The 25,530-nt window shown below is 35.2% G+C and overlaps 1 protein-coding gene across 1 annotated transcript in view; it reads left to right on the top strand.

Annotated features, from left to right (window-relative positions):
- Positions 1–25,530, top strand: part of CDH12 (cadherin 12) — a 986,307-nt gene that overhangs the window by 785,446 nt on the left and 175,331 nt on the right. The window contains exon 4 of the mRNA XM_078066589.1: positions 17,350–17,644. Coding sequence (XP_077922715.1) covers positions 17,350–17,644 — 295 coding nt within the window. The remainder of the gene's footprint in view (positions 1–17,349; positions 17,645–25,530) is intronic.

The raw sequence follows: 25,530 nt of genomic DNA, 5'->3' as shown, positions 1-25,530 counted from the left end.
AACAGAAGGCAAAGGTTTAACCATGACCAAGCCTTGGTTATAATAACGAAAGAGCAGATCAGCTCAGATAACAATGGAAACCTGATTGGTTAGAAGGAAATAATAGCTAATGCTTAATAGTGCTTAATTTTTACACTGCACTCCACTCTTTACTTCTACTATTTTATTTAATCACCATAGCTGTCATTTTTATTCTCATTTTACACAAAAGAAGTTAACTATGTTGTTTAAGGTCATAACACCAAACTCAGGCAGTTTAACTCCAAAGTCTATGCTTTTAAATGATATTCTAAATTCTATCTACATAAAAACAACAAGTAAATTAAAAATAAATTTAAAAGGAAGCCTTAACCTATTGCTGAGTCCACTGCTTTGAAAAAAAAAAAAACAAAAAAAAACCTTGATAGATGGACCTAGCCACGTTTATGACTGGAAAATCCAACAGAAGGTGGGCACCTATAGTCTAGACTAGCAGTTCCAAAGAGATGCCTTTAACTGATATTGTTCACTAATAGTAAGATTTATCACAGACATTATAGAAGTCATTTAATGGCTATAGTGCTCTTTGAGACATGTTCTGGGAATATATGTTTCAGGCTGCTGCAGTTCCTTTCAGATCAAATCATATTTCTTGTGAAAATAGTGTAGTGTTAACTGATGGATCATCAAACCTGAAAGGATAGTTCAATGGGTTTGTATTCTGAGCTGGAAAAAAAAAAAAAAGTCAATTTTTATTTGCTCTTAGACTCATGTTTTGAATCAAATAATATTAGATGCAATGGGACTGTTAGAGAAAACTGCCTCAAGTTTGCCTGTTAAATATCCATGCTTCATTTTTAAGACCAGGATAAAAGTATGTGACAAAAAAGCATCTAGAGATTATTGAACAATGATTTTCTCATGGTTGAACAATAGCTCGGCATTAATTGATACCTGAAAAAGAACTGATGAGTCTCAGCTAACAAAGCATAATAAATAAAAGTTAGTTTGTTAGAAAAGAAAGAAAGAAATCAATAGCTACTATTGTTTTAGTAAAGGAATCCCTGCAAGAGTCCTGTTGAAATTGTAAATGGGAGAAGCACTTCAAATCAAAGTACTGTGAATGGAACTAGAGGTCTGTTAAGACCCCTTTTAAGATTGTTTAAGTATTTAATTTACTATATGTGATGTTTTAAAATAATGTGTTAGATATGTATAAAATATAGTGAATATAATATTTTTCTTTCTTTATATATGTCCTATTTTGAAGGAAGAAATCTTTTGACTTCCTCTGAGAATATTGCGCTGGGTAATGTACTAAAGGATGAATTAACTTCTCAGGAGACCAACTGTGGTTCATCAGAGACGTCCACTCCAATAACACAAAATAATAGATTGTCTCTATATGTTTAATTTTTTTAAGATTTATTTATTTGAGAGAGAGAGAGAGAAAGAGAGCGCCCAAGCGGGGGGAAGGACAGACAGAAAGGGAGAGAAAGAATCTCAAGCAGACTCCCTGCTGAGTGCAGAGCCCAATATGGGGCTCGATCCTAGGACCCTGAGATCATAACCTGAGCTGAAATCAAGAGTCGGGCACTTAACTGACTGAGCTACCCAGGTGCCCCAATTTTCTTTCTTTTTTTATGTAAGAAACTATTTACTATTATTCTTCTTGAAATGCTGGCCCTGGCAATATTTTGTAAAGACTTAATATCAATGAGATTTTATTCAGACAATTCCAAATAAGTAGGCTGATTTTCCCAATATTTTGGAGAAAAAAAATGTTTTTGTATTTTAATGTGACTTGATGTTATAATTATGTCATAAAATTTTTAGGTCTTATTTCAAGCAGGAAATTATTTGAGTCCTCTGGACTACATAAAATCGACTTGGAATATAATATGAAAGAGAAAATTCATATTGGTGCTAATAGTAAAAACCAAACAACGATTTATGGAGGGGAACTAGAATTGCATTGTCATTGGTGTGTGTGTGTGTGCGCGCGCGTGTGTGTGTGTGTGTCTGTGTGTGTGTCTGTGTGTAATTTTAAAGCTTAAACTTTCAGATATCATAAAGAAGGAACATTCTAGTTTTGTCCCTTTCCCCCTTATTGACTGTTGTTGCTACATGACTAAATGTTATCATTGTTTTTTGTTTTGTTTTGTTTGTTTTGTTTTTTTTGCTGTGTGTACATGTAGTGCTTATTCTAATTAAATACACAGGGTTAGGAAGGAGGAAAATTGACAATTATACAGGACAGTGATGAGAAAGTAAGAATAAAAAACAATTTTCACCCCAATATTGAAGTTCTTTTCTCCTTCACACATAGGTCTTATATTATAACTTCAATCTATATGACTGAGAGAATTCAAAGCAAGAACAGTCTTTTTAATTTTTTTAATTTTTTTAAGATTTTATTTATTTGAGAGAGAGAGAGGAAGGGGAGCACAGAGGGAAGGGGAGAGGGAGAAGAAGACTCCCCGCTGAGCAGAAAACCCAATGTGGGAGTCGATCCCAGGACCCTGAGATCATGACCTGAGCCGAAGGCAGTTGCTCAACCAACCGAGTCACCCAGGCGCCCAGGAAGTCTTTTTTAAAACTTACTTTTTATAGGATGTTTTCCTGTTAAGGAAACATATCTACAGCCTTCAAATCACTTGTATCATGTAATAACTTTTAAAATTTTTATCCCCAAATTGAAAACATTATCACGATGTGTGAAATCATTGTAGATTTTATAAGTATTCATATATAATCAGGTACATTACTTATTTATAATCTATTAGCTCGGGAATTTATAATGGTTTACCTATTTGCAGTATAAAGAGAAATAACTAGAGGAGCCTAGCTCTGCAGGGAGTCTGCTTCTCCCTTTCCATCTGCCCCTCCCCCCCCATGCTCTCTCTCTCTCTCTCTCTCTCTCTCTCTCTCTCTGTCTCAAATAAATAAATAAAATCTTAAAAAAAAAACAAAAACAAAAAACAAATGAGAAAAGACTATTAAAAGTACATGTGTTGGACACCTGGGTGGCTCAGTCAGTTAAGTGGCTGCCTTCGGCTCAGGTCTTGATCCTGGAGTTCCCAGGATCGAGTCCCACATCGGGTTGCCTGCTCAGTGGGGAGTCTGCTTCTCCCTCTGTCCCTCAGCCCGCTCTCATGCTCTCTTTCACTCTCTCTCTCTCTCAAATTAATCAATAAAATCTTTTTAAAAAGTACATGTGTTATTTCACATTTTGATATCTATTGAGAGAGAGAGAAAGAGAGAGACTTGTGTCCCTATAAAAAAGAAAATTGTACTCAATGAACCAACTATACACAACTATTTATTGTGTGTAAAAGTAGGGAGCTGAGAATCTTTTTATATTCAAGTGGCATAATTCCAGTTATATTATGGCTTTTCTAGCAATTTATCACATAGCTTCCCATGGAGAAATATCACTTTTAGTCTTATCTATCATTGTTTACTTCAAAACTGTATAATGTATAGTAGACTATTTATGGGCAAGATAAATTATACCGCAGCTTTAATTTTTCAGGTTTATAACTCTCACTTGTGACATAGAAAATGAAAAGATTTAAAGTCCATTTCAAGCATGTAACTATAATTTCATAAAATTTTATGTTCCACAATATATAATGTGTGATAAAAGATGTGAAGTACAGAAATTATTCACCAGTACTGCCTCATGACTGTGGGTTTGGGGCCTTTTAAGTAGGGTTAAATGTTCGAGGGAAAGATTCCCTTTTCTTTATTGAAAAATATACAAAATAGTTTACAGTGAGATTAAAAATAAAATAAAAAAGGAAGTGCATTATTTAGACTAAGTCAGGACACCTGAGTTTTGTTTCCATGCTCTCAACTTTTGAGCAATAATATACTAGACAAGTATTTCGATATTCCAAGCCCCAGGCTCCTCATTCTCAATGCTAAGGAGGAAAGGGTTATTAACGACGTCAAAGAAGATAATCCTTATAAAAATAATTAGTATATTTGTATAAATTATTCAAATAGAAAATATTAGTACAATTATTAATAATCAAATGATCCCATTTCATTTTATTTATATTCTCAACACACATACCCAAGTCTGATAATAAAACTTATGTCTACTACTTTCCACTCCATGTTATTTTCCCTGTGTTGCTAATGGAGCTTGAAATTGATGGAGTCCTTTCTAATCCTGGCATCAATCTATATTCTCCATCCCTGATACTTTTTAGTGTTACTGACGTTTCCCTCCTATAAATGCCATAACACATTTACGTATGAAATCTTGATGAAATACAGTTGATGGGTTTTATGTTATCTGAAACCATCAGAAAACTAAGGTTTTGTTTTGTTTTTTTACTTTTAAATGTTTTAAAGTTTATAGACACAAAACATTTTGATTTATTAAACATTATAAGGCACCTTTCAGGAGCCAACTCGCCTGAAAATAGCAGCAGATATTTTCACTGCACATAATGGAAAGAACTCTGGGCAGAAAGTTGGATAACCCGGTTTCTATTCTGATTCCTGTAATTAACTAGCTCTATGATATTGAGGAAATCACTTAGCCTTTCTGATTCTCAGTTTACTCATTTGTGGAATGAAAAAATTAAAACAATGTTGTCTAAGGCACTTTCCAAAGGCCTGATTTTATGCCATGACAGAAGCCATGCATGAAGACCATTTTTTCTTTTCTTTTTAAATCTCCTTCTTACCCATGCGAAATACACTAACAATGTTTTTGGAATATCTGATTCCAAATATAATTTGGCTTAATTCTTGCCTATGAGCAACATAATGGGCAGATAGAGTGATCAGTATCTTCAGTTAAGGATTTATGCAATGGTCTGTGTGGCCAGTTCAAGAGTCGTGGTAGAAATTATTCTAGGACACAAAAGATACAGCTTACACATTAGATAGGCAGCTTTTTTCTTTTCTTTCTTTTTTTTTTCCTTTTTTGTATGTGAACGGATATATATCTGAGCTGACTGTTCAAATGCCTTATTATTCTCCTTCCTATGAACAGGACCAATAAATTTCAAGCATCATTAGCAGCAAGTGTGTACTCAAAACTAGCAAATGATATGCCAACTTCTCAGAGAAGGCTTCAAGATATAAAATGAGTGGAAATCTTGTTATTTCTGCGCGCATAGAGGGATCACAGAAGCAAAAGTACTCAACATTTTATAAGGCAATAAATACAGCCTGTTTTAAACTAAAATACATTATTTTTGTGTGTGGGTTTTTTTTTTTTTTTTTTAATGTGAGAGGAATCAAAACTTGGAATTAAAGGAAAATTATGCTCAGCCCAAAGTGTTTCCCCCAAAAAGGTAGGGGATTGGGCTTAGGCAGCAGTTAAATTGTGGTACCATAAGGTTCAAGCGGAGAATTTCAAAAGCACTGTGTGGATTGCTACTTTTCCAGTGTGCACCCATGATTCTGAGTTGGGGAAGAGGACTGGGAAGGTACTGCGAACCATGGCCCTGTTTCCTTCTTTCTATATCCTGCATAATGAGTAGCTGCTAAGCATTCATTGTAAGAAATTCTATGTTAAGGATAAATCCTTAGAATGCCTGGCTTAGAGAATACTGGTATGGAATGCTATACAATGAATGAGTCTATGCATTTGATTAAAGTTTAATTAACTGTCATTATTTGAATGGCAGGAGCAGAGACCTTTGCCACAATGTAAATGTCTGTACAGAATGAGACAACACAACTCATCTGACTTCCCACAACAGTTTACTGGATGAAAACTCCGCCCTGGATCTTGAGCTCAGCCTACAGAGATCAATTGCTCACGTTTCCCTTATCCCCAAATTCAGATTGGCAGATATTTCACTTTGACCTAATACAAGAAGCAGAGTTGTTTCAAATTGCATAGAAGATGAAGAGGTAGCAACAGTAAAATCTGCTGCACTTTTTTTTTTTTTTTTTAGATTTTATTTATTTTTTGGACATAGAGAGACAGTGAGAGAGGGAACACAAGCAGGGGGAGTGGGAGACGGAGAAGCATGCTTCCCACCGAGGAGGGAGCCTGATGCGGGGCTCGATCCCAGGACCTGAGCCTAAGGCAGATGCTTAACAACTGAACCACCCAGGTGCCCTTGCCCTATTTTTTTTTTTTTTTAATGACTTTAGATGTAGAAGGACAGATTCCCTACCTTTCTTTTTTTGTTTGTTTCTTTTTTTGACTGACAAAAGCAAATTCAGAGTAGGAGATTTATGAGTTCATTCTATGAAGAAAAGTCCAAAGGATTTCAGGAGTTGATGTGATGTTGTCAGAAAGACTCCCGCTCTCCTTCCCTTATTTCTCTCATTCTCCTTTTGTATGTAGACTTAATTTTCTCCTATTTTCAAGACACCTCCTTTATGTTGTCCAGGGTATAGGGTGAGGTGGAAACTATCGAAGTAGTCCCCTACTTCTTTGACAGGAAAGGCAGATGATAACATTGGCCAGACCTGCAATCTCTGTCCATAGAATGGTCAAAGGGACAAAGTGAAGTGATTAAAATTATTACTAGATTCAAAGGGTGAATTTGTATGGGATCATTTATACAAAGGAAGGAGCAGATGTATTTACTAGAAATGGTAGAGTAGGGATACACGCAGGGAAAAATTAAACAAGCAAACAAATTAAATAATGTATCAGAAAATTGAGGCACTGTGACATAATGATTTATAAGAAATATGTATTTGGTCATCAGATGATGAAATATATATTTCTCAGATATATCTGGTCCTTATCCACAGTTCCTAAAAATGCTCGAGAGCCATAAAGATGACATGAGTGTCTCATTATTAATGAAGGTGACTTTTGGATCCCACCAAAGTACAAGGGCTGGTTGCAATGAGGACCAACAATTTGATTAGAGGGTTGGAACTTTCAAACCTACCCCCTGACCTCAAGGAAGGGGATAGGGGTAGGAGGCTGAATCAGTCAAGGGCCAATGACTTAGTCAATCATGACTATGCCATGATGACTCCATAATAGCCCCAAAAAACTGGGTTCAGAGAGCTTCTGGGTTGATGAACACATGGAGACTGGGGAGAATGGCACCCTGGAGAGAGCATGTAAGCCATACCTCCTCTATGTATCCCTTCATCTGGCTCTTGACATATCCTTTATCATATTGCTTAATAAACTGGTAAATGTAAGTAAGTGTTCCCCTGAGTTCTCTGAACCACTCTAGCAAGTTAAAAGAACCTAAAAAGTAGGCTGTTGGAAGCTCCAATCTATAGCTGATCAGTCAGAAGCACAGGTGTAGGAACATCTGGGGCTGGCAACTGGAGTCTGAGGTGAGGGTAGGAAGGTAGTCTTGTAGGACTGAGCCCTTAACCTGTGGAATCTGATGCGATCTCTAGGCAGGTAGTGTCAGAATTGAGTTGAATTCTTAGACATCTTGTTGCTGTTTGAGAGTTGCTTGGTCTTGCATGTGGGGTAACACTACTCCATGCACGGGATTCAGGAACCTTAAAAGAATTGGTGTCAGCAGAGGGATATAACCAAGAAATCAAAATCTCTTTTTAATCAAAAGTCATGATTTAAAAAAAAACGAATTAACAATATTAGATTTCTCTAATTACTTACAAGTACTAGTTTTTCATTGCTGCACAACAAATTCCCACAAATGGAGCAGCTTAAGACTTACAGTTCTGTAGGCAGAAATTTGGCTCAGAATAACGGGGGTCTGTGTTCAAGACCTCACAAGACTGAAACCAAGGTGCCAGCTGGGTGTCAAGTTCTTTCTTGAGGGGGAGAAAATCCGCTTTCAAGCTCATTCAGACTGCTGGCAGAATTTATTTCCTTGCTGTAGACCTGAGGCCCTCTTGATACTACTAGTGGTGATGTGGGACTGCCCTCAGCTCCTGAAGTTTGCCCCTCTGTATCAGCAATTTTAAATATGACTGCTTTCTTCTGAGCCAGCAAGAGCATGTGTCTCTAACTTCCTCTTTCTACCCCCCCCCGGGGGGGGGGGACGGAAATTTTAAACTTTTAAAGATCTCATGTGATTAGGTCGGGCCCACCCAACATAATATAACTGTAAGAATTAAATTCATAGTCTTCACAGTCCTGGGGAATATTCAGGGAATGTACCCTAATGGGAGAGAAGCCTTGGATAATATGGTAGAATCCTGCCTACCACACCATATTTTGGACTTCAACCATAATTGAGAATTAAGGCTTGATGTGGATTCAATTCTGTATTGAATATGCATAAGTTTTATGATCTAAAATAATACAATGAAGTATGATTGGACCCTGATTAGTCTCAGAAATTCTGTATATAGCTTATCTTAATCAGAAACCAAGGATATATATATATATAGAGAGAGAGAGAGAGAGTTGTTTAAAGTAGTGAATGAGATCAGTAAACAAACTCTTTTTTTTTTTAGATTTTGGAAATAATGCAACTATATAATCTATAATATTCATGTCAGTTTTAGGAAAATGTGCTACACATACATATACACACACAGTTCTATGGATTCCATGAATTATTAGGAAAATTTAATAACAAAGCAATTCAGTTTCTTCCGAAAAGCAATTAAACTTTGAGAGATTTATTCATCACTTAAGGTCTCAATGTCAAATTAAGCATCTGCTTTTATAATCCTGAATTCCTTTAAAAAAAATAACTTTGACCTTTAAAACTGCAATAGCTTGAAATCAATTTATTTCTCTGAGGCATCCAATAATATATATTTGCTAAAAGCAGTCAAAATTGAGGTTCCAGCATCTGTGAGAACTGTTTGCATTTTTTTCTTTTTTCTTTTTTTTATTTTTTTAATTTTTTTTTTATCGCTTACTCTTTTCCTTTTAAAGTCAAAGTCAAAGTGGAACTATTATCTCTTTGGAAGTTTCTTGGGAATTCTGTTTTCCTTAGTGGAAAACGAGTGAACCCTGAGAATGATTCCTTCTTTAATGTGCTTATAATGAGAGATTTTAGAAAAACATCTCGGTTAACCTGTATTTAGAAACAAGATGCAATTTATTGCCTTTCTTAGAATAGACACTATTTCTATTTCTCAATAGCACATTGCAATTTAGCATTTTCATACTATTGGGCAAAAAAATGAATATTTCATGTATAAATTATCATGCAAATAAGATAATATTTATGAAACTGTTATAGGATATAAGGCTGAGATATGAATTCTTAACAGTAAAACTGACACGAAACAGCTTGACTCACAATACCAAGAAAGCAACCGGTTAAGTACTTGGATTTATTTTTTCTGCATTTGTGATACTATATTTTCAAAATCCATTTAAAGTAGTTATTGTAAAGTGAGGAAGGGAAATAAAAGACTTCAATGAGGTGGCTTTGTGCTTTAACACATAAAGCAATCCCCACAGTAATGCACGCTACAGAAAATGAGTCACCTTCAAACCACCTTTGAAATAAGCAGATAATGTAATTTTCAGATTGTGTCCTTAAGAGCATTGTTTTGTAGAATGCATATCTAGTTGGCCTTTTATTCATTTTGCAAAAATGTGCATGCGTGAGCACATGAAAACACATACAAAGATTCTGTCTGTGCCTCTCTTTTTTCCTCTGCCATACACAGATATGCACATGTCTAAATGTTCCCACACACATGCACATATCTGTTTGATTATTAGTTCTTGTGAGAAGGCACACGTGTGCTCATGACTATTTCTCTAATGAAATGAAGTTATTCCATTATGTTTTTAATATAATGGGTTTCTATATGCTTCAAAGCAAATTATGGTATAAACAATGTGTAGAACCTTAGAAAAATTAATTTTCATCGAAATATTTTGTTGATATAATAGTAAATTATATTTTTTAACATAAATTTTGTTCACTTTTTTCTAGTTGACTATTAATTGTTCCAAATAGGTAATTGACACTTAGTATATTATTCAGATGATTCCTAATTATAAATGTAATATCGCTTTGTATTTTAAATAAAAACACAAATATAACGTGCTTTTTAATTATTACAGTATATGCTTATGAAAGCTTCTGCTTTTTTCAGGCAATTTTCTAAAGTTTTCTAAATTTCCTAATTTTCAAAACTGTAGAAAGACAGTATTTTGGTTTTTTCTTAAAGATTTATTATTTATTATTATTTAAAGATTATTTGAGAGAGAGAGAGAGAGCGAGGGGAGGGGCAGAGGGCGAGGGAGAGAATCTTAAGCAGACTCCCTGCTGAGTGCGGAGCCTGATGTGGGGCTTGATCTCAAGATCCTGAGATCATGATCTGACCCGAAATCAAGAACGGACGCTTAATTGACTGAGCCATGTAGGTGCCCCAAGACACAGTGTTTTGAATGAATATCTTTTTTGCTATGATCCAAATTATTCCCCACTGGACTCCTGTCTCCTTAAAAGCAAGTACTGTTATGTTCTCTATTCTAGTGCCTGGTGCAATCACTAACAGGCAGTACAAAGCGTTCTTGAATAAAACTATTCTCATTAATGTGTCCATAATAATGTAACCTGGTTTTACTCAAACTGTATTAGTATTACAAAACTAATACTTGGGTAGTTGGTATATGTAGTTCTGACCAAAAATTCTATGTTTATTTGTCTTTTCCTCTTAAGGGAGACCCAGTTTTGAAAGTTAAGGGAGAAAAATGACATTATATGGCTCAAATTAAAAGAGAACTGATTTAGTTGAAGTGCTAGTCACAAAGATACATGGAGTTAGACTACCTGATTTGAATCTTAGCTTTGTGTCTTTTTGTGTCTTGAGCCAACTCAGTTTCTCTGTGCCTCAATTTATGCATCTGCAAAATTAGGGTGATAATAGTAGGGTTTGCCTTATAGGGTTGTTCTGAGGATTAAAGTGGTTTTAGACATATAAAACCTTTAGAATATTGCCTGAAAAAAGTAGAAGCTTGATAGTGTTTTCTATCATTATTTTGGATCCAATTAGTTTTCTTGTATCTATGAATATAAATTAATGTAAATGGAAACAAATATTGCTATACTGGGCTCATTCGAATGTAAATGGAGAGAAATGAAGGGAAATAGACATTGTGAAATTAAATTCTCTACAGTATCCTCCAAATTTTATGATATAAATGTTAGAATTCACATTTTATGTATGAGGATTCTGACATCCAAAGAAATTTAGTAACTTATACAGTAACATCCAGGTAAGAAGTAACAGGTTTGGGGTTCTAACCCCAAATGTGTTGTGTTCATGATCATGGATTTCAGTTATTCCATGTTTTACATTAGAGGTAAGATTTGGTTCTGTCTGATTTATTAGAGTTATTAGATGCCTATACAAAGAAGTTAAGATAGAACATGTAGCTTTTGAAAATTAAATTTTACATTTTGAACTATTAGAATTTCATTATGGAGGGGCGCCTGGGTGGCTCAGTCTTTAAGCATCTGCCGTCGGCTCAGGTCATGATCTCAGGGTTCTGGGATCGAGCCCCGCATCAGGCTTCTTGCTCTGTGGGAAGCCTGCTTCTCCCTCTCCTGCTCCCTCTGCTTGTGTTCCCTCTCTTGCTGTCTCTCTCTCTGTCAAATAAATAAATAAAATCTTCAAAAAAAAAAAAAAAGAATTTCATTATGGAGATTCCATTTATTCTATTTATCATGCTAGCATATCACTGATTAGTTTAACTAAATAAAGCTTCTAAAATATGTAACATAATGCCTGGTATTCAGTAAGGGCTAATAATAAAAGCAATAACATGGAGAAATAGTAACAAGTAACAATAAATTAATGACTGACATCTAACTATAATAATGTATAATTATTATTTAAAATTCATCTTTTAAAATTTATTTTGAATGTAGAATAAATCATACAAATCTATCTAGTACTCTGAAAAACAACCATGTTTGAAATCATGCATAAATTCACTTTCATTTCAAATAGAGATTTCATTACTGAAAATTTGATAAGAATATTTTATTGTCAGGGAATATTTTGTTACCTAAAACCTGGTTTTGTGAAAAATGTTTTACAGCTTTGGAAATGTAGGGATAAAATTATTTTAACCTTCTCCCATATTTTTTCCCCCAAATCCAGGCACCACGCCAATGACCTCTCAAACTTCTCCAGGAGTACCTATTAATATGTTGTGACACTCTCCAATGATATAATGTAATCTGGGTGAGCTGAAGTTGTAAAATATGACAATCTAAAAGAAGAGTTAGGATACCCCTCATATGTAACCACACATGCAGTATTCAAGGAGAAAAAGAAAAAAGAAAGAGAATATCGGGTGAAAAGCATATTTTTTCTTTAACAGGATGTATAATATATCCTAGCACATCAGATTTTGTTGCTCCCAAGCATTAAAAATAGTCTTTGTTCTTCTTTGCTCTGCCTTGGCATAATTCGGGGGAGATATGGGCCTTTTTGAAATGGATTTCTACTTCCTTAAATAGAAGGGGAAATACTTCCAGATGATAAGTAGTTTTGGGTCTGTAACCCAGGCAGGGGAGTTCTCAACTCACTTTGGGCTGTTAAAGAAAATTCCCAACCTTGTCAAGTGGTATTCCTCCTGCTCAAATGGCAACAATCAAGCTACGAAGAACAAATGAGTCCCCTCAGGGAGTAGAACAGAATAGAATGTCAAATATTCCTGGACCTTCAGTGGTTTCAGAGAGAAATTTTGCATTACAACATTATTCAGGCAGAGTTATAGATCATCTTTGGGTCCCATCTTCTTTTGTCGATAAGCAATGCCTCCAACATAATCCAATGGCTTTGTAGGTAATACAATGACCACTGTGATGTTTCTGAGAACAGAATAAGCATGAATGGGAAATTAAGCAACTACCAAAAAGGAAATACTAAGTATTTTATAAGTACACCAAGGAGAATATAGCAAAAGTAGTTTGTTTTGTACATAAGGAGATTATTTCAGCCAAAGAAAAGCACGTAAAATTTTCTCATACTAGTTTTAGCTAGTTTATCTGATGGATCTTTATGTAAATACAAGCGTTATAACATTATTTCAAATCACATGCTAACTGTTGAGCCATCATATTAAACCATTCTGTGGGCTTTGTAATCATTCAAAAACTGATAATGAGTACTACAACTTACATGCCATTATTACACAAAAATTTGCTGAAGCATATCCTGAACAAGGAACCTTTCCCTTGCATTGAATGTGTTTATAGAGATGACAGGCAGAAGATCTTGTAACTCATGTTACAAAGATCTCTATATTAAGTAGGGCATACTTTTATGCTGCCACATTTCCTCATATGTATTTTAAGACTAAAAAGATATTCTAAGGCAGAACAGTAAAGACTGGAAACACACCTCAGGAAGTTTCTTATTTCAGCAGACAACTTCAGAATGGAGGCCACTTCCCTGAAAAAAGATAATGATAGGTAAATAAGTAAATATTAAAATGCATGATCCTTCGGGCGCCTGGGTGGCGTTAAGCATTTGCCTTCGGTTCAGGTCATGATACCAGGTTCCTGGGATCGAGTCCCACATCGGGCTCCCTCTTCAGCGGGAAGCCTGCTTCTCCCTCTCCCACTCCCCTGCTTGTGTTCCCTCTCTCGCTGTGTCTCTCTCTGTCAAATAAATAAATAAAATATTAAAAAAAAAAATAAAAATAGTTTTGAAAAGGGGCGCCTGGCTGACTCAGTTGGTAGAGAATGTGACTCTCAGTCATGGGGTTGTGAGTTTGAGCCCCACATTGGGGATAGAGATTACTTTAAAAAAAATTTTTTTGAAGAGTTTCAAGTGATCATAAAAAAAGATCATGTTATTTCATTATTGAAAGTGTTGATTTTTTATATAATGTAATATGTATATATAGTCAGAGAATATTATAAATATAAAAATACACATAAATATATTTTCATATATATGCTCTTTCAGTTATCTGTATTTTTTAAAGCAATTTATATAAAAATACTGAATATAACTGAAAGTGTACTGAAAGGATAAAAGAAGTTATCTACAATACCCACATCAGGCCGTCATTTATTTAATATTAGAACTGATGTTGGAAAAATACCTATACTTTAAGCTAGTCATTCATGTTCCAGTTCAATCAACATTGGATAACTAATTTTAAATATTGCCTGACAATGCAGGATATTGGAGGTGGTCTCCTGTGAGATATTGTCAAGTAGTGAACTGCTCTAAAAATTCTAATCCTCTCACGAATTTTACATTAATCAACTTCATTTTCAGTTCAAAATTTTAACGTATTCTCACATATTTCTTCTGAAGCTTCAATCTCTACAAAATTCAGCTTAAATTAGAAGGAAAAGGTAAAAGTAAGGAGAAACAGCAACTGAATTTAATTTCGATGTTGGATAAAGCTGAAAACACATTTGCTTTTCTATTCTTATGGCAGTTCGAAAAGAAAACAGTTCTGATTTTAGCTAAATGAGGATTTTTTTTTTTTTTGTAACTCTACTTGGATCACATTGTAAAAACCTTCTTAGAATTTTCACTCATTTCCCACAATATTACCATGTATTCTTTTGAGCCATTGGCAAAATGGATGCAGTTTATAAAGTCTTTGCTTTTGCATTGAGCTTTTGCCTGTCTCATATCTTTAGATAAATTTAAAAGCAAAAGCAATACCCACTGTGTTGAATATTTTTAATAGTATGGGTGAAATATGTAATTTGAAATTCCTAAGTTCAAAGTACATTTATCTACAGCTTGATTTTACACTTGAAACTTCCTGTGCTTCATAAGAGTTTGTAAAAAAAAAAAAAAATAGGGGGGGAAATCTCCCTCCTGTCATTTATAGCAATTTTCCTTAGACTTGAGTAAAATATGTGGAAACTTGAAAGAAAAATCGAAATCCTGTGCCTCTTTTTGTTTTCTCACTCTTTTAATTGTAACACTTACCCAGGTATCAATTCTTTGTTATGCTCTTATAAAAATATACTTTCAGAGCAAATTTTGAAGTAAATACAAATTCACAAAATGAACACATTCATTTTAATAACATTAATTTGAAGGATGATGTTATTTTACTGAAGTTAAACCAGAATGTTGAGTTTAAGAACAAAGATGTAGCCACTGTTGTGTTTGTTTTGTGTGTGTGTGTTTTGATTTTACTAATACTAATACACAGAGAGCCTATTTGCAAAAGGATATTTATGTAATTTAAAATATTTCAAAGCTTTTTTGTGTGTGGGTTGAAATATTAAAAAAAAGTACAGAACATTCTTACTGCAAATTTTGCAAGAATGTTGTGCTTATATGCAAATTTTGAAGCATAGCCCAAATGACTATGGACACTAGAAGCTTAACATTTTTTCTTTGGTTGGTTTGTTGACTGGAAGGAGCTTTTAAATGTAAAAATGTGGACTCTGAAATCAGATGACCCTACCCAAATGAGTAGGAATAGGTTAAAACATTTTAGATCAGCATCTGAATAAAAAATAGCATTTATAAGACTATATATGCTATATAATTTAAATATAGTGTGTATTTATATTATTTATAAAATGTATATTTGTAAGAATATACATATTCTTAGAGAATTATAAATAATGTAATATTTATATTTATATATACATTATTGGATACTTCATGGATTTCGAAGACTATGGTCATCTTCTTTTAATTCTTGGACTCCAGGGGCACCTGGGTGGCTCAGTCAGTTAAGCGTCTGCCTTCAGCTCAGGTCATGATCCTGGGGTCCTGGGATCAAGCCCTGCATCAGGCTCCTTGCTCAGCAGGCAGCCTGCTTCTCTCTCTCCCTCCGCTGCTTCCCCTGCTTGTTCTCTCTTTGTCTGTCAAATAAATAAATAAAATCTTTAAAAAAATAATTCTTGGACTCCAGTTTGAAAAAAGTGACCTACAGTATCACAGTGATAATTTATCTTCTGTTTGGTCCTCTCCCCTGTGTTATTTATGTGTATCTTATTACATGCTATAATATAATGAATTAGAAATGTGTTGAAGAAATTAGCAGAAGTTCAAAACTCTTCTATATTACAAGATTTCAAATATATAGAATGAATTAGAGCAAGTCATTTGTCTGTGAATCTGAAAGGATAATTGGTGATTCTATCCAACATTTGGCTGAGTAATACTGAATAACTCATTGAAGGACAGCCTGTTAAAATGAAATACTCTACTACACATATCTGAAACCATCTGGTATGCCAAAACTATCCTCTCCTTTCAAACAAAATGGTTCAATGTTTTCTGAGTTCTTTTACCTTCTCTCTCAATGAATTCAGGTCATTGGTTTTTTTTATTCAGGATATTCAGGAGGGTTTCTGATTTGGCATTGATGAGCTCATTTATGTTTATTACAACAATTACTTAAAGTGAAACAAATATACTTAAGATTAATGCATTTCATTTTATGAAAATTTTATGCCCAAAAGTGTATAAGAGAAATAAATACAGATATTCAAATTAGTTTTATTTATGCATGCTCATGTATTTGAGGACTGTACTTAGACAATCTCTGTATTACATTGAGAAATAAGATGGATTGACAAAAGGACAAATGGAAGGGTAGATATGTGATCTATATATGAGATGAGTCAAATACAGTTGATCCTTGAATAAAATGGGTTGAAACTTCATGGAGGTTAAATCTCACTTTTATGCATTGTTTTCATAAATACATAAACTTATGGTATCAATAAATACAATACAATTACTGTAAATGTGTTTTCTCCTACTTATGTTTACTTAATAACATTTTCTTTTATCTAGCTCACTTTATTGTAAGAATACAGTATATAAGGGGAGCCCGGGTTCTCAGTCGGTTGAGTGTCCAACTCTTGGTTTCGGCTTACGTCATGATCTCAGGGTCCTGGGACTGAGCCCTGCCTTGAGCTCACCCCTCAGCACGGAGTCAGCTTGGGATTCTCTCCCTCTCCCCACCCTCTTCTGCCCCTCCCTTCTCTCATGCCCACTCTCTCTCTCAAATAAATAGATAAATAGAATCTTAAAAGAAAGAATACAAGATATGATACATATAACATACAAAATACGTGTTAATTGACTTATTGTTTATATTATTGGTAAGGCTTCCAGTCAACAGCTATTTGTAGTTAAGTTTTGTTAGAGTTAAAAGATATACACAGATTTTCAACTGCACAGGGGTCAACAACGCTAACCACTGCATTGTTCAAAGCTCAACTGTCGATTAAAGGGTAAATGATAGAATCTCTGGGATATATATGTATATATAAATGTTGACTATGCATTTCTCTACTTTTTTGTGTCTTTAAAATGTTTATAATCAAATAGTTAGTAAAAAAAAAAAAAAAAAAGGAAAGAAGAAGAAAGAAAAACAATGAAAAAGGAACCATAAGATTTTTCTTTAACTTTTCTGATAAAAAATTATACTGCAAGTATTTTTAATATGGGACCATCCCTTTAATGGTGTTCTCTGTCTCTCTGTCTCTTTCTCTCTCCCCCTAAAAGCTGCATTCTGACTTAGATAAAGGAGAGGGCACTGTTAAATACACCCTCTCAGGAGATGGCGCTGGCACTGTTTTCACCATTGATGAAACTACAGGGGACATTCATGCAATAAGGAGCCTGGATAGAGAAGAAAAACCTTTCTACACACTCCGTGCTCAGGCTGTGGACATAGAAACCAGGAAGCCCCTGGAGCCTGAATCGGAATTCATCATCAAAGTACAGGATATTAATGATAATGAGCCAAAGTTTTTGGATGGACCCTACGTTGCTAGTGTCCCAGAAATGTCTCCTGTGGGTGAGTAGGCAAATCAAAATTTTGTCAGGTGCTATGGGGCCTTTTCAACATTTATTTTTTGCAGGTCGATGTAAACATCTTATCTGTAAGCCAGATCATTCTTCCACTACAGAAGACACATTATTTTCATTGTTTTGTCCTTTCTGCTCCATTTTAAATATACAAATAGATACATACATATCTAGGATATATAACATTTGTTACTATTTTCCAGTCTTTGCATTTACCTGAACTCACAGAATTCCTTTGTAATTAAGTACAAAACTCAATTTGTACTAAAATTCATTGTCATTACAATTCCAGGCGCCTACATAGAGCTAAAGGTAACTACCATACCCACAAATACCAGATAGTAATTCTTGGCTCAAAGTAAATCATCCAAAGCATGTATCACATACAAGTCTGGAAGTGGTCCAGAAAGGAGTGTGTTGAATCCTTTGTAGCTATAGACAGAGATTCCTGAAGGATGATATTGTTTTCTTTTTGATTACAAGTAACCCATACTAGTTATGCCATCAAATCAGGAGGCAAATATTATTGTGAACACATTATTAGAATAAATTTACAATTAGCAATAATATCACTACCGTTCTTAAAACTTAAATTTGATATAAATTCACACGTCAATATCAACCTAAATTTAAAAGTTCTGTGATATGTATTTTGAAGTCAATGAATTAAAGATAGCTTTCATGACAATTTTAAATAACTTTTATTCCAAAGTCACCACTGCCAAAGCCTTATTCTACCTCAAAGTAACTTCTGGTGTCTAGCACATTTGTAAGATAAAGCTACCCATCACTCCGAGGTTACAACTTGAAACTCATATTGTGAGCCATTGCTAATTTTCCTATCTGACATTCCTCAGAGAGCATCTGCTGACTCTACACCCATCCCAGACGTGCATAAACTATACCGAGGGCAGGAGCAGGTTAGTGGCTTTAAGAGTTGTCACATGGATTTACCCCAAGTTCACTTGAAATTGTCTTTGTGACCTTACCAGGTATTCAGAGATCATATTCCCTCCATGACCTGAGAAATCAGCTCAAAGTAGTTTGCTTAGATTTTAAACATTAGTGTACAGACACAGGGCTGCTAATCTGTTATTCAATTCTTCCTACATTTTTTGAGCTGCTTTTTTTTTACATGGTGCTGATTGCTAGAGATTTAGAAGTACAATTGGGAAGAAGTATATCTTATTAAAAAGTAGCCCCTGAAACTGGGGAGAGCTAGTTTGTTAATTGTGCCTTGATTTTACTGGGAGAGACAAATGAAGGTACTGTTTTGAGAGAAAGTAAGGCTTTTAAGAAGACAAGGCTCCTTTGTACCCAAATGGTTCAATCCAGGGCTTACTTCATGTAAATTGGAATATTTACATGAATTTATGACCCTCAGTGACTATTACAGAAACAACATCCTTAAAGCAGACATGCACATCTCTCTACATTATTAGAAAATTCTGTCTTATTAGATAAATAATTAGGTCTTTTGTTGTGCCAATTTGGATAAAGGGAAGGAATGCAGAGTCTGAACCCTTATATAAAGGAGTTCGCAGCTAGCGCCTGAAGAGAGAAATAAATCTGGAAAATCAGGGTAGGTAAGTGAGAAAACAAAGTGATCCCAGCTTTTGCAGTATTGGGGTGAGACATAATTTGCTGTACTGTCTTGAGGTATCAGAAAGATCTAGAGAAGAATGAGTTCTTTAAATGTTTTGCCATATGGTATTACTGAAATTTCTCATCAGTTATTCAAGAGACTCCACCAAATACTTAAACTGATTTTCAACACACCCTTCCTGCTTTTTTTTTTTTTAAATAATAATAAAGGAGTATTTCTTTTGAACGTGATACCACATTGCATGCTATGGGTTCACCCAGGTATTATTGGACTACATTTACATAATATCCTTTTTTTCAAATATATCCTAAAAAATACAAACGCCACTTATGAATTAAATATTAGAAATTAAATATCTACCACCTACTACTTTTGCCATTCCCCACAATCCTGCCTCTACACAGAACCAAAAACACAGGAGACCCAGTTAGGCTTGTGGCATGTGTTGTTTCTGGTTTTACATGACCAACCTAAAGCTAATGAAAAACTACCGTGCATCCATCCAGGCATCATATTTGTGTTCCTAAGCTCCTGAGCTCCATTCCCAAGCACACCCTCTTTACCATATGGAAATGGTCCCTGCTGGCAATCACTTAGTCCAACGATTACTCCTGTCTATCTTCTTCTCCCGCATCCCTTCTAAGCACTTCCTGCCTCTGTGTCATTTTCTTTGGAATATCAAAGTTACTTTTGGTGAAGACCAGATGGAGTTCACCATGGTGTATTAGACCACATAGCTACTGTCACAGCACATCTCGCTGTCAGTTTTATAGATCTGTGTTTGAGCGTTCTCTAGGAAATAACTGCCCCTTCCCAATAATTGACAGTGTTATTATTGACAATGATGGAGAAAAGGAACCAATTTACAAATACATGGAATAAAATAGCTTACTTTGTAATACAAAAAAAAAAAAAAAAAAACAAGAAATATTGGGACATCAAAACAATTTCTTATGCAAATGTAAAGTTAGCAATAATAGACTGTGTGTCCGAAAATGTGATAAACGATTAAGCATGGAACGGATGTTGAGCAAGGTGGGTAGAAATTTCAGAGGAAAATCAACATTTAAGACTTAGCAGACTATGGAATATATTTTGTTCCAAAAAGTTGAAGAAAATTCTAGTGAATCTATGAATTGTTTAAGAGAAAGGTCACTTTGTTACTAACTTGTGCTGCATGCAATATGCCATGGTAGTAATATTCACAGATAAGTTGCTTTTACCCTGACCCGAGGAAATTACCTAATGATCCAGATATTCTCCAACTTAGACTTTCTCCTTGGGGACAAATTTGGACGTTATGAATGTGGTCTAAATTCTTTAAGATCACTACAGTAACATTGAATTACAATAACGATCTTCTTTAATACCAGTGGTTATGCATGGGTATGGCATGCGGTTGCAGTAACTTTTCCTAGAGAGCTGACAGGTGTAACATCTTTAAACCCTTATTCATACTTGTTTTATCTTCCTCTGCCTGAACTAAGCCAGTTTGAGGCAGCTGATTGGGTTATTCATAACTAGGTCTCTATGACACGTTTTATAAATGCCAATTGTGAATCATAATTTATGTAGTAAGACCTACTGTTTCCAGAGCAATAGTTAGGGGCCAGGTGATCCACCTCAAGATTTGTATTCCCTGTTTTATTATTTAACCACTACAATAATTTTATGCAGTATTGTTTACTATCTGATCTTCATTTTTATATGAAAACTGAACTCTAATTCCAGAAAGTAGGTATGACTCCCAGTCTCTTTAGAACAAAGTTAATTGCAACTAGTTATACCCTTTAGTGGCTTCTAAAATGTCTTTGGGCCTTAAATTTAGCTTTCAATCTCAGATGAGCTGGTTAAGACCTTGAAATGTTTACTTTTATTTTATTTTATTTTATTTTATTTTATTTTATTTTATTTTATTTTATTATAAACCTGAGGATGGGAAACCCTGTTTAAAATAAAATCTGAGGACTAGGTATCTCTTATTCACTGACTGAAAGGAAAAAAAAATAGTATAAGTGTAAATAAAATAAGACACACCTAAAGAGAATTACACTGCTGGCTATTAAAAAATTAATATGCACCCCCTTATTTTTTTTTTCCATGAACTCTATTTTGTTTTATATGAAGTTTGGGGAAAAGTGTTAAGATGAAATTTTTGGTGGAGATTTTTGAAGGTTTTTAAACAGAGAATATTTTCTACATGGCCATAATTAAATAGTCCAACTCCATGAAGGAAATAGTGAAAATGATGACTACACCTAACATTAACTTATTACACCATTATTATAATTTAGAAACTTATATGAATTCCCAAACGTCCTTGCTTTCACGGAAGGGCCATAGGGCATATAGGGAGACAGATCAAGAAATTGCAAAGCAGATACATTATCTTACCATATGAGCTAGCCATGGCCACAGAGAACAGCTTAAGTGGTATAGTAGGAACAGTCTCATTGGTCTCTGTCTGTGCCCTATAAGCAGAATTTTTGCCAGGAAGCTGGAGACAGAATGTTAGCTGTTTCCTACAAATAAAGATATTCTCTATGTATAACCAAAATGTGATTACTAAAATCAGGAAATTAACATTAATCCGTTACTGGGATCTAACTTTTAGACCCCATTCATGCTTTATCAGTTGTTTCCATAATATCTTACTAACACAATTTTCCAGGTCAAAATCACATGGTGCACTTAAATGCCATATCTCTTTAGTTTCCTTCAATCTGGAGTAATTCCTTACTTTTTCTTGATTTTGTGACAGGTTTGAGGCTCCTCGGCCAGTGATTATTTAGAATGTCCTTCATACTGGGTTTGCCTGATGTTTCCTCATGTACAACTTCAGGATATGCTTCTTTGTTAGGTACATCACAGACATGATGCTGTAATCTTGTTGAATCTTCTCAGGTAGAACAGGGTTTTGATTTGTCCCAATAGTAATAATGCTAATTTTTATTACTTGACCAGCGTTGTGTATTAGTTACCTGTTGCTGCACAATACATTAGCCAAAACCTAGCAGTGTAACACAACAAACGTTTATTATCTTACAGGATCATGGATACCCAGGAGTGGCTTGGGTGGGTACCTTTGGCTCAAAGTCACCCAAAAGGTTGTATCCAAGCTGTTGGCTGGGGCTATGGTCTGATCTAAGTCTTAACTGGGAGGAGGTAGGGATTTGCTTCCAAGCTTACTCCTGTGGTGATTGGTAGACCTCAGTCTCTTGCTACATAGACCTTTCTGTAGGGCTACCTCACAGCATGGCAGCTGCCTGGCCCCAGGAAGACCTATCTAAGAGATAGCCAGAGAGAAGAACATCTCTGATCAAAGCCACAGTCTGTATTTATAACCAATATTTAAAGTGACATCCTCTAATTTCTGCCATATTCCAACTGTTATAAGTCCAGTCCACATTCAGGAAATGGGATTACCCAAGAGAATGAATACAAGGTAGCTAAGATTATTGAGGGCCTTCTACCAGTTTACCCTCTGGACCCCAATGATTCATGTTGCTCTGTCATGCAATATATACTCAACCCCTTTCTAGGACCTCAAATTCTTTTTCCCTCATTGCATGAGTCCAAAGTCCAGAAACTCATCATACAAATCAAGTGCAAAAGCAAATGAGATTCCTTAGATTTATTTCCTCTTGATCTCCAGACTCGTGACACTAAAGAAACCAGTTGCTTACCCCCACCCCAACACCTAACACAGAGTGGTGAGAGAGGGATGAGAAAACTCCTGTAGACATTTCTGTTAAAAAGAAAGAGGGAAAATGCACTAAATAAAGGAGTTACTGGTCCATCACATTCCTGAAATCTAGCTGGTAAATACTAACAGCCTTTGATTAGGCTCAAGGCTGAGAATATTTGCCCATGGCTCTCAGTTATACCGCCTGGGCTCTTGGTTCTACCTTCTGAGTTATCCTTCATTTTTCTGTGCACTGCAGCACGTACTTGTCTCTAAGCAGCACTCTTGGTTGGCTTCCTGCCAGTAGAATTCAAAGGGTTCAAAGGCCTATTCTCACTGTACAATCTCTGACTCTCTTTCTTCAGTTCACACTTTTGATGTTTCTACATATAGAACTCTTTATTTTGTCAGTACTATGGGTATCCCATGAATCTTTTGGGGGTTCATTGAATTAGACAAAAAAATCCCTTCAAGATAAATCCTCTCTACGTTGGACCCTATGGAGGTGCCTGAGTGACAAAGCCTTTCCATGAATTAGAACCCTTATTGTTTGCTAGAAAGGATCTTTGAGTCATACTTACCCATTTATCTCTTAAGAGAGAAATTTGTCTGACTAGACAGCAAGCCAATGGACTATCCTTGATCTTTCTAAGATCTTAATAAAAAATTTTACTGTCACCGCCATGGCTTTATCTTTTGACCATGCTTTCCCGTGTGACCTGGATTTGATTTTGGCCTAGAAACCATTTCTTAATTTTAGCATCACTTGCCGTGTGGAAAGACTAGTAATCTTTAAAACCAGTGAGACCTGGATCCTTTTGTTCAAAAGTCCCTGGGTCCTTTCTCTTCTGTTCAAATAAATGCAGGCAAAAGTTTTGCTAAATTTCCTGTCACTGCATAACAGTGATCTTCTAGTTACCAGTAAGATATTCTCAGTTTCCTGCAAGTCCTCACGTGCAGCACCTTCCAAGTCCAACATGCAATAAAGAGTGTGTTCAATGCCTTTTATACTGACATCCTCCTCAAAGCCCACACTGCCTGACTGCAAAACCATTACCACCTTTTATGTGTTTGTTATAGCAGCAGCCCACTACCAGGTACGAAGTTGCTATTATCTACGACTATATAACAGATTACTACAGGATTTAGAGGCTTAAGACTGCAAGTATGTATTATCTCTTGATTTATCTGGATCATGACTTTGGGCTCAGCTTAGCTGGGTGTCTCTGCATTAAAGTCTCTTGTAGATTTAGAGTCAAGCTGGCAATAAAAAATGTTGTTTCATCTGAAGATTCCCCTGTGTGGGGAGTATACTTCCAAGCCCAGTCACGTGGTTGTTGTCTTGGAGTTGATATCCTGTTACTTCAGCTATATTTTATTTGTCAGGATCAATTTGATAAGTCCATTTTACTCTCCAGGGAAAGGAATTAGCCAAAGGTGTGAATATTGGAGACAGGCATAATTGAGGTCCATCTTAAAGGTTGTCTACATTAGACAATGATTCCACTATAAAGTTATTATTTATCGCTTTGTAATTATTACATATTTTGTCAAAAGGTTTTCTTTTTTTCTTTTTTTTTGGTCAAAAGTTATTTTGAAACTAGGGAAATAAGCTGGTCCACATCACACTTTCAAATTATCCATCTATTAGTTAATGTCAGTGTGGTCTCAAGGTTTCTTATTGTATTGAATTGGTTCTAATGTATTACAGCACCATTATTGATTTTAAAATTGAAACTATTTCACTTTTAGTCTGAAATGTAAAATATAAGTAAAGACACTTTAAGCTGATTTTTGTGTCATTTCAACATTACCTCTTAATTATTTGAGTACTCCTTTACTTTCTGGCCCCAAAATATATTTGGGACTTGTCTTGCATTTTTCCTTCCTCAACTCTGGGAGAAACTATTTCTCCAAGGAGCTCTCTCTCCACCCTCATAGAGAATAATATTTAGAAGCCAAACTCTGGTTGTTATGTGTGTCCTTTGCTATTGGAAATTCATTGCTCCTAGGCCCTGTCAGTGGGCACAGCTAAAGAATATCTATCTATCATCTATCTATCTATCTATCGTCTATCTATCTATCATCTATCTATCTATCTATCTATCTATCTATCTATCTATCTATCTATCATCTATTTATATACACATATACATATAATATTTATTTCTCTATCATTCTTTTTTTAAAAAAGATTTTATTTATTTGAGAGAGAGAAAGAGAGAGCATGAGCGGGAGAGGGGCAAAGGGAGAAGCAGATTCCTTGATGAGCAGGGAGCCTGATGTGGGGCTTGATCCCAGGACCCCAGGATCATGACCCGAGCCGAGGGCAGATGTTTAACCAACTGAGCCACCCAGGTGCCCCTATTTCTGAATCATTCTAAATATATTGAAAACATTGATTTCACACCAATACCTCCTACTCTAATCTAACCCCACTATTTATTCTAGTTTTTTTAACCCTTTTATAATTTACAACTCTCTTTTCCAAGAGTGAGAACGCTAGCTGTTGTTATCCTTAATATATTTTGTTATTTGATGAAGCCCCCGTATGCAACCAATCTTTCACTGCCACTCAGTCTCC

Source organism: Halichoerus grypus, chromosome 2, assembly GCF_964656455.1.
Source record: "Halichoerus grypus chromosome 2, mHalGry1.hap1.1, whole genome shotgun sequence".
Taxonomy (NCBI): domain Eukaryota; kingdom Metazoa; phylum Chordata; class Mammalia; order Carnivora; family Phocidae; genus Halichoerus; species Halichoerus grypus.
The sequence above is the reverse complement of the archived record's forward strand: the minus strand, read 5'-3'. Positions and strand labels throughout refer to the sequence as shown.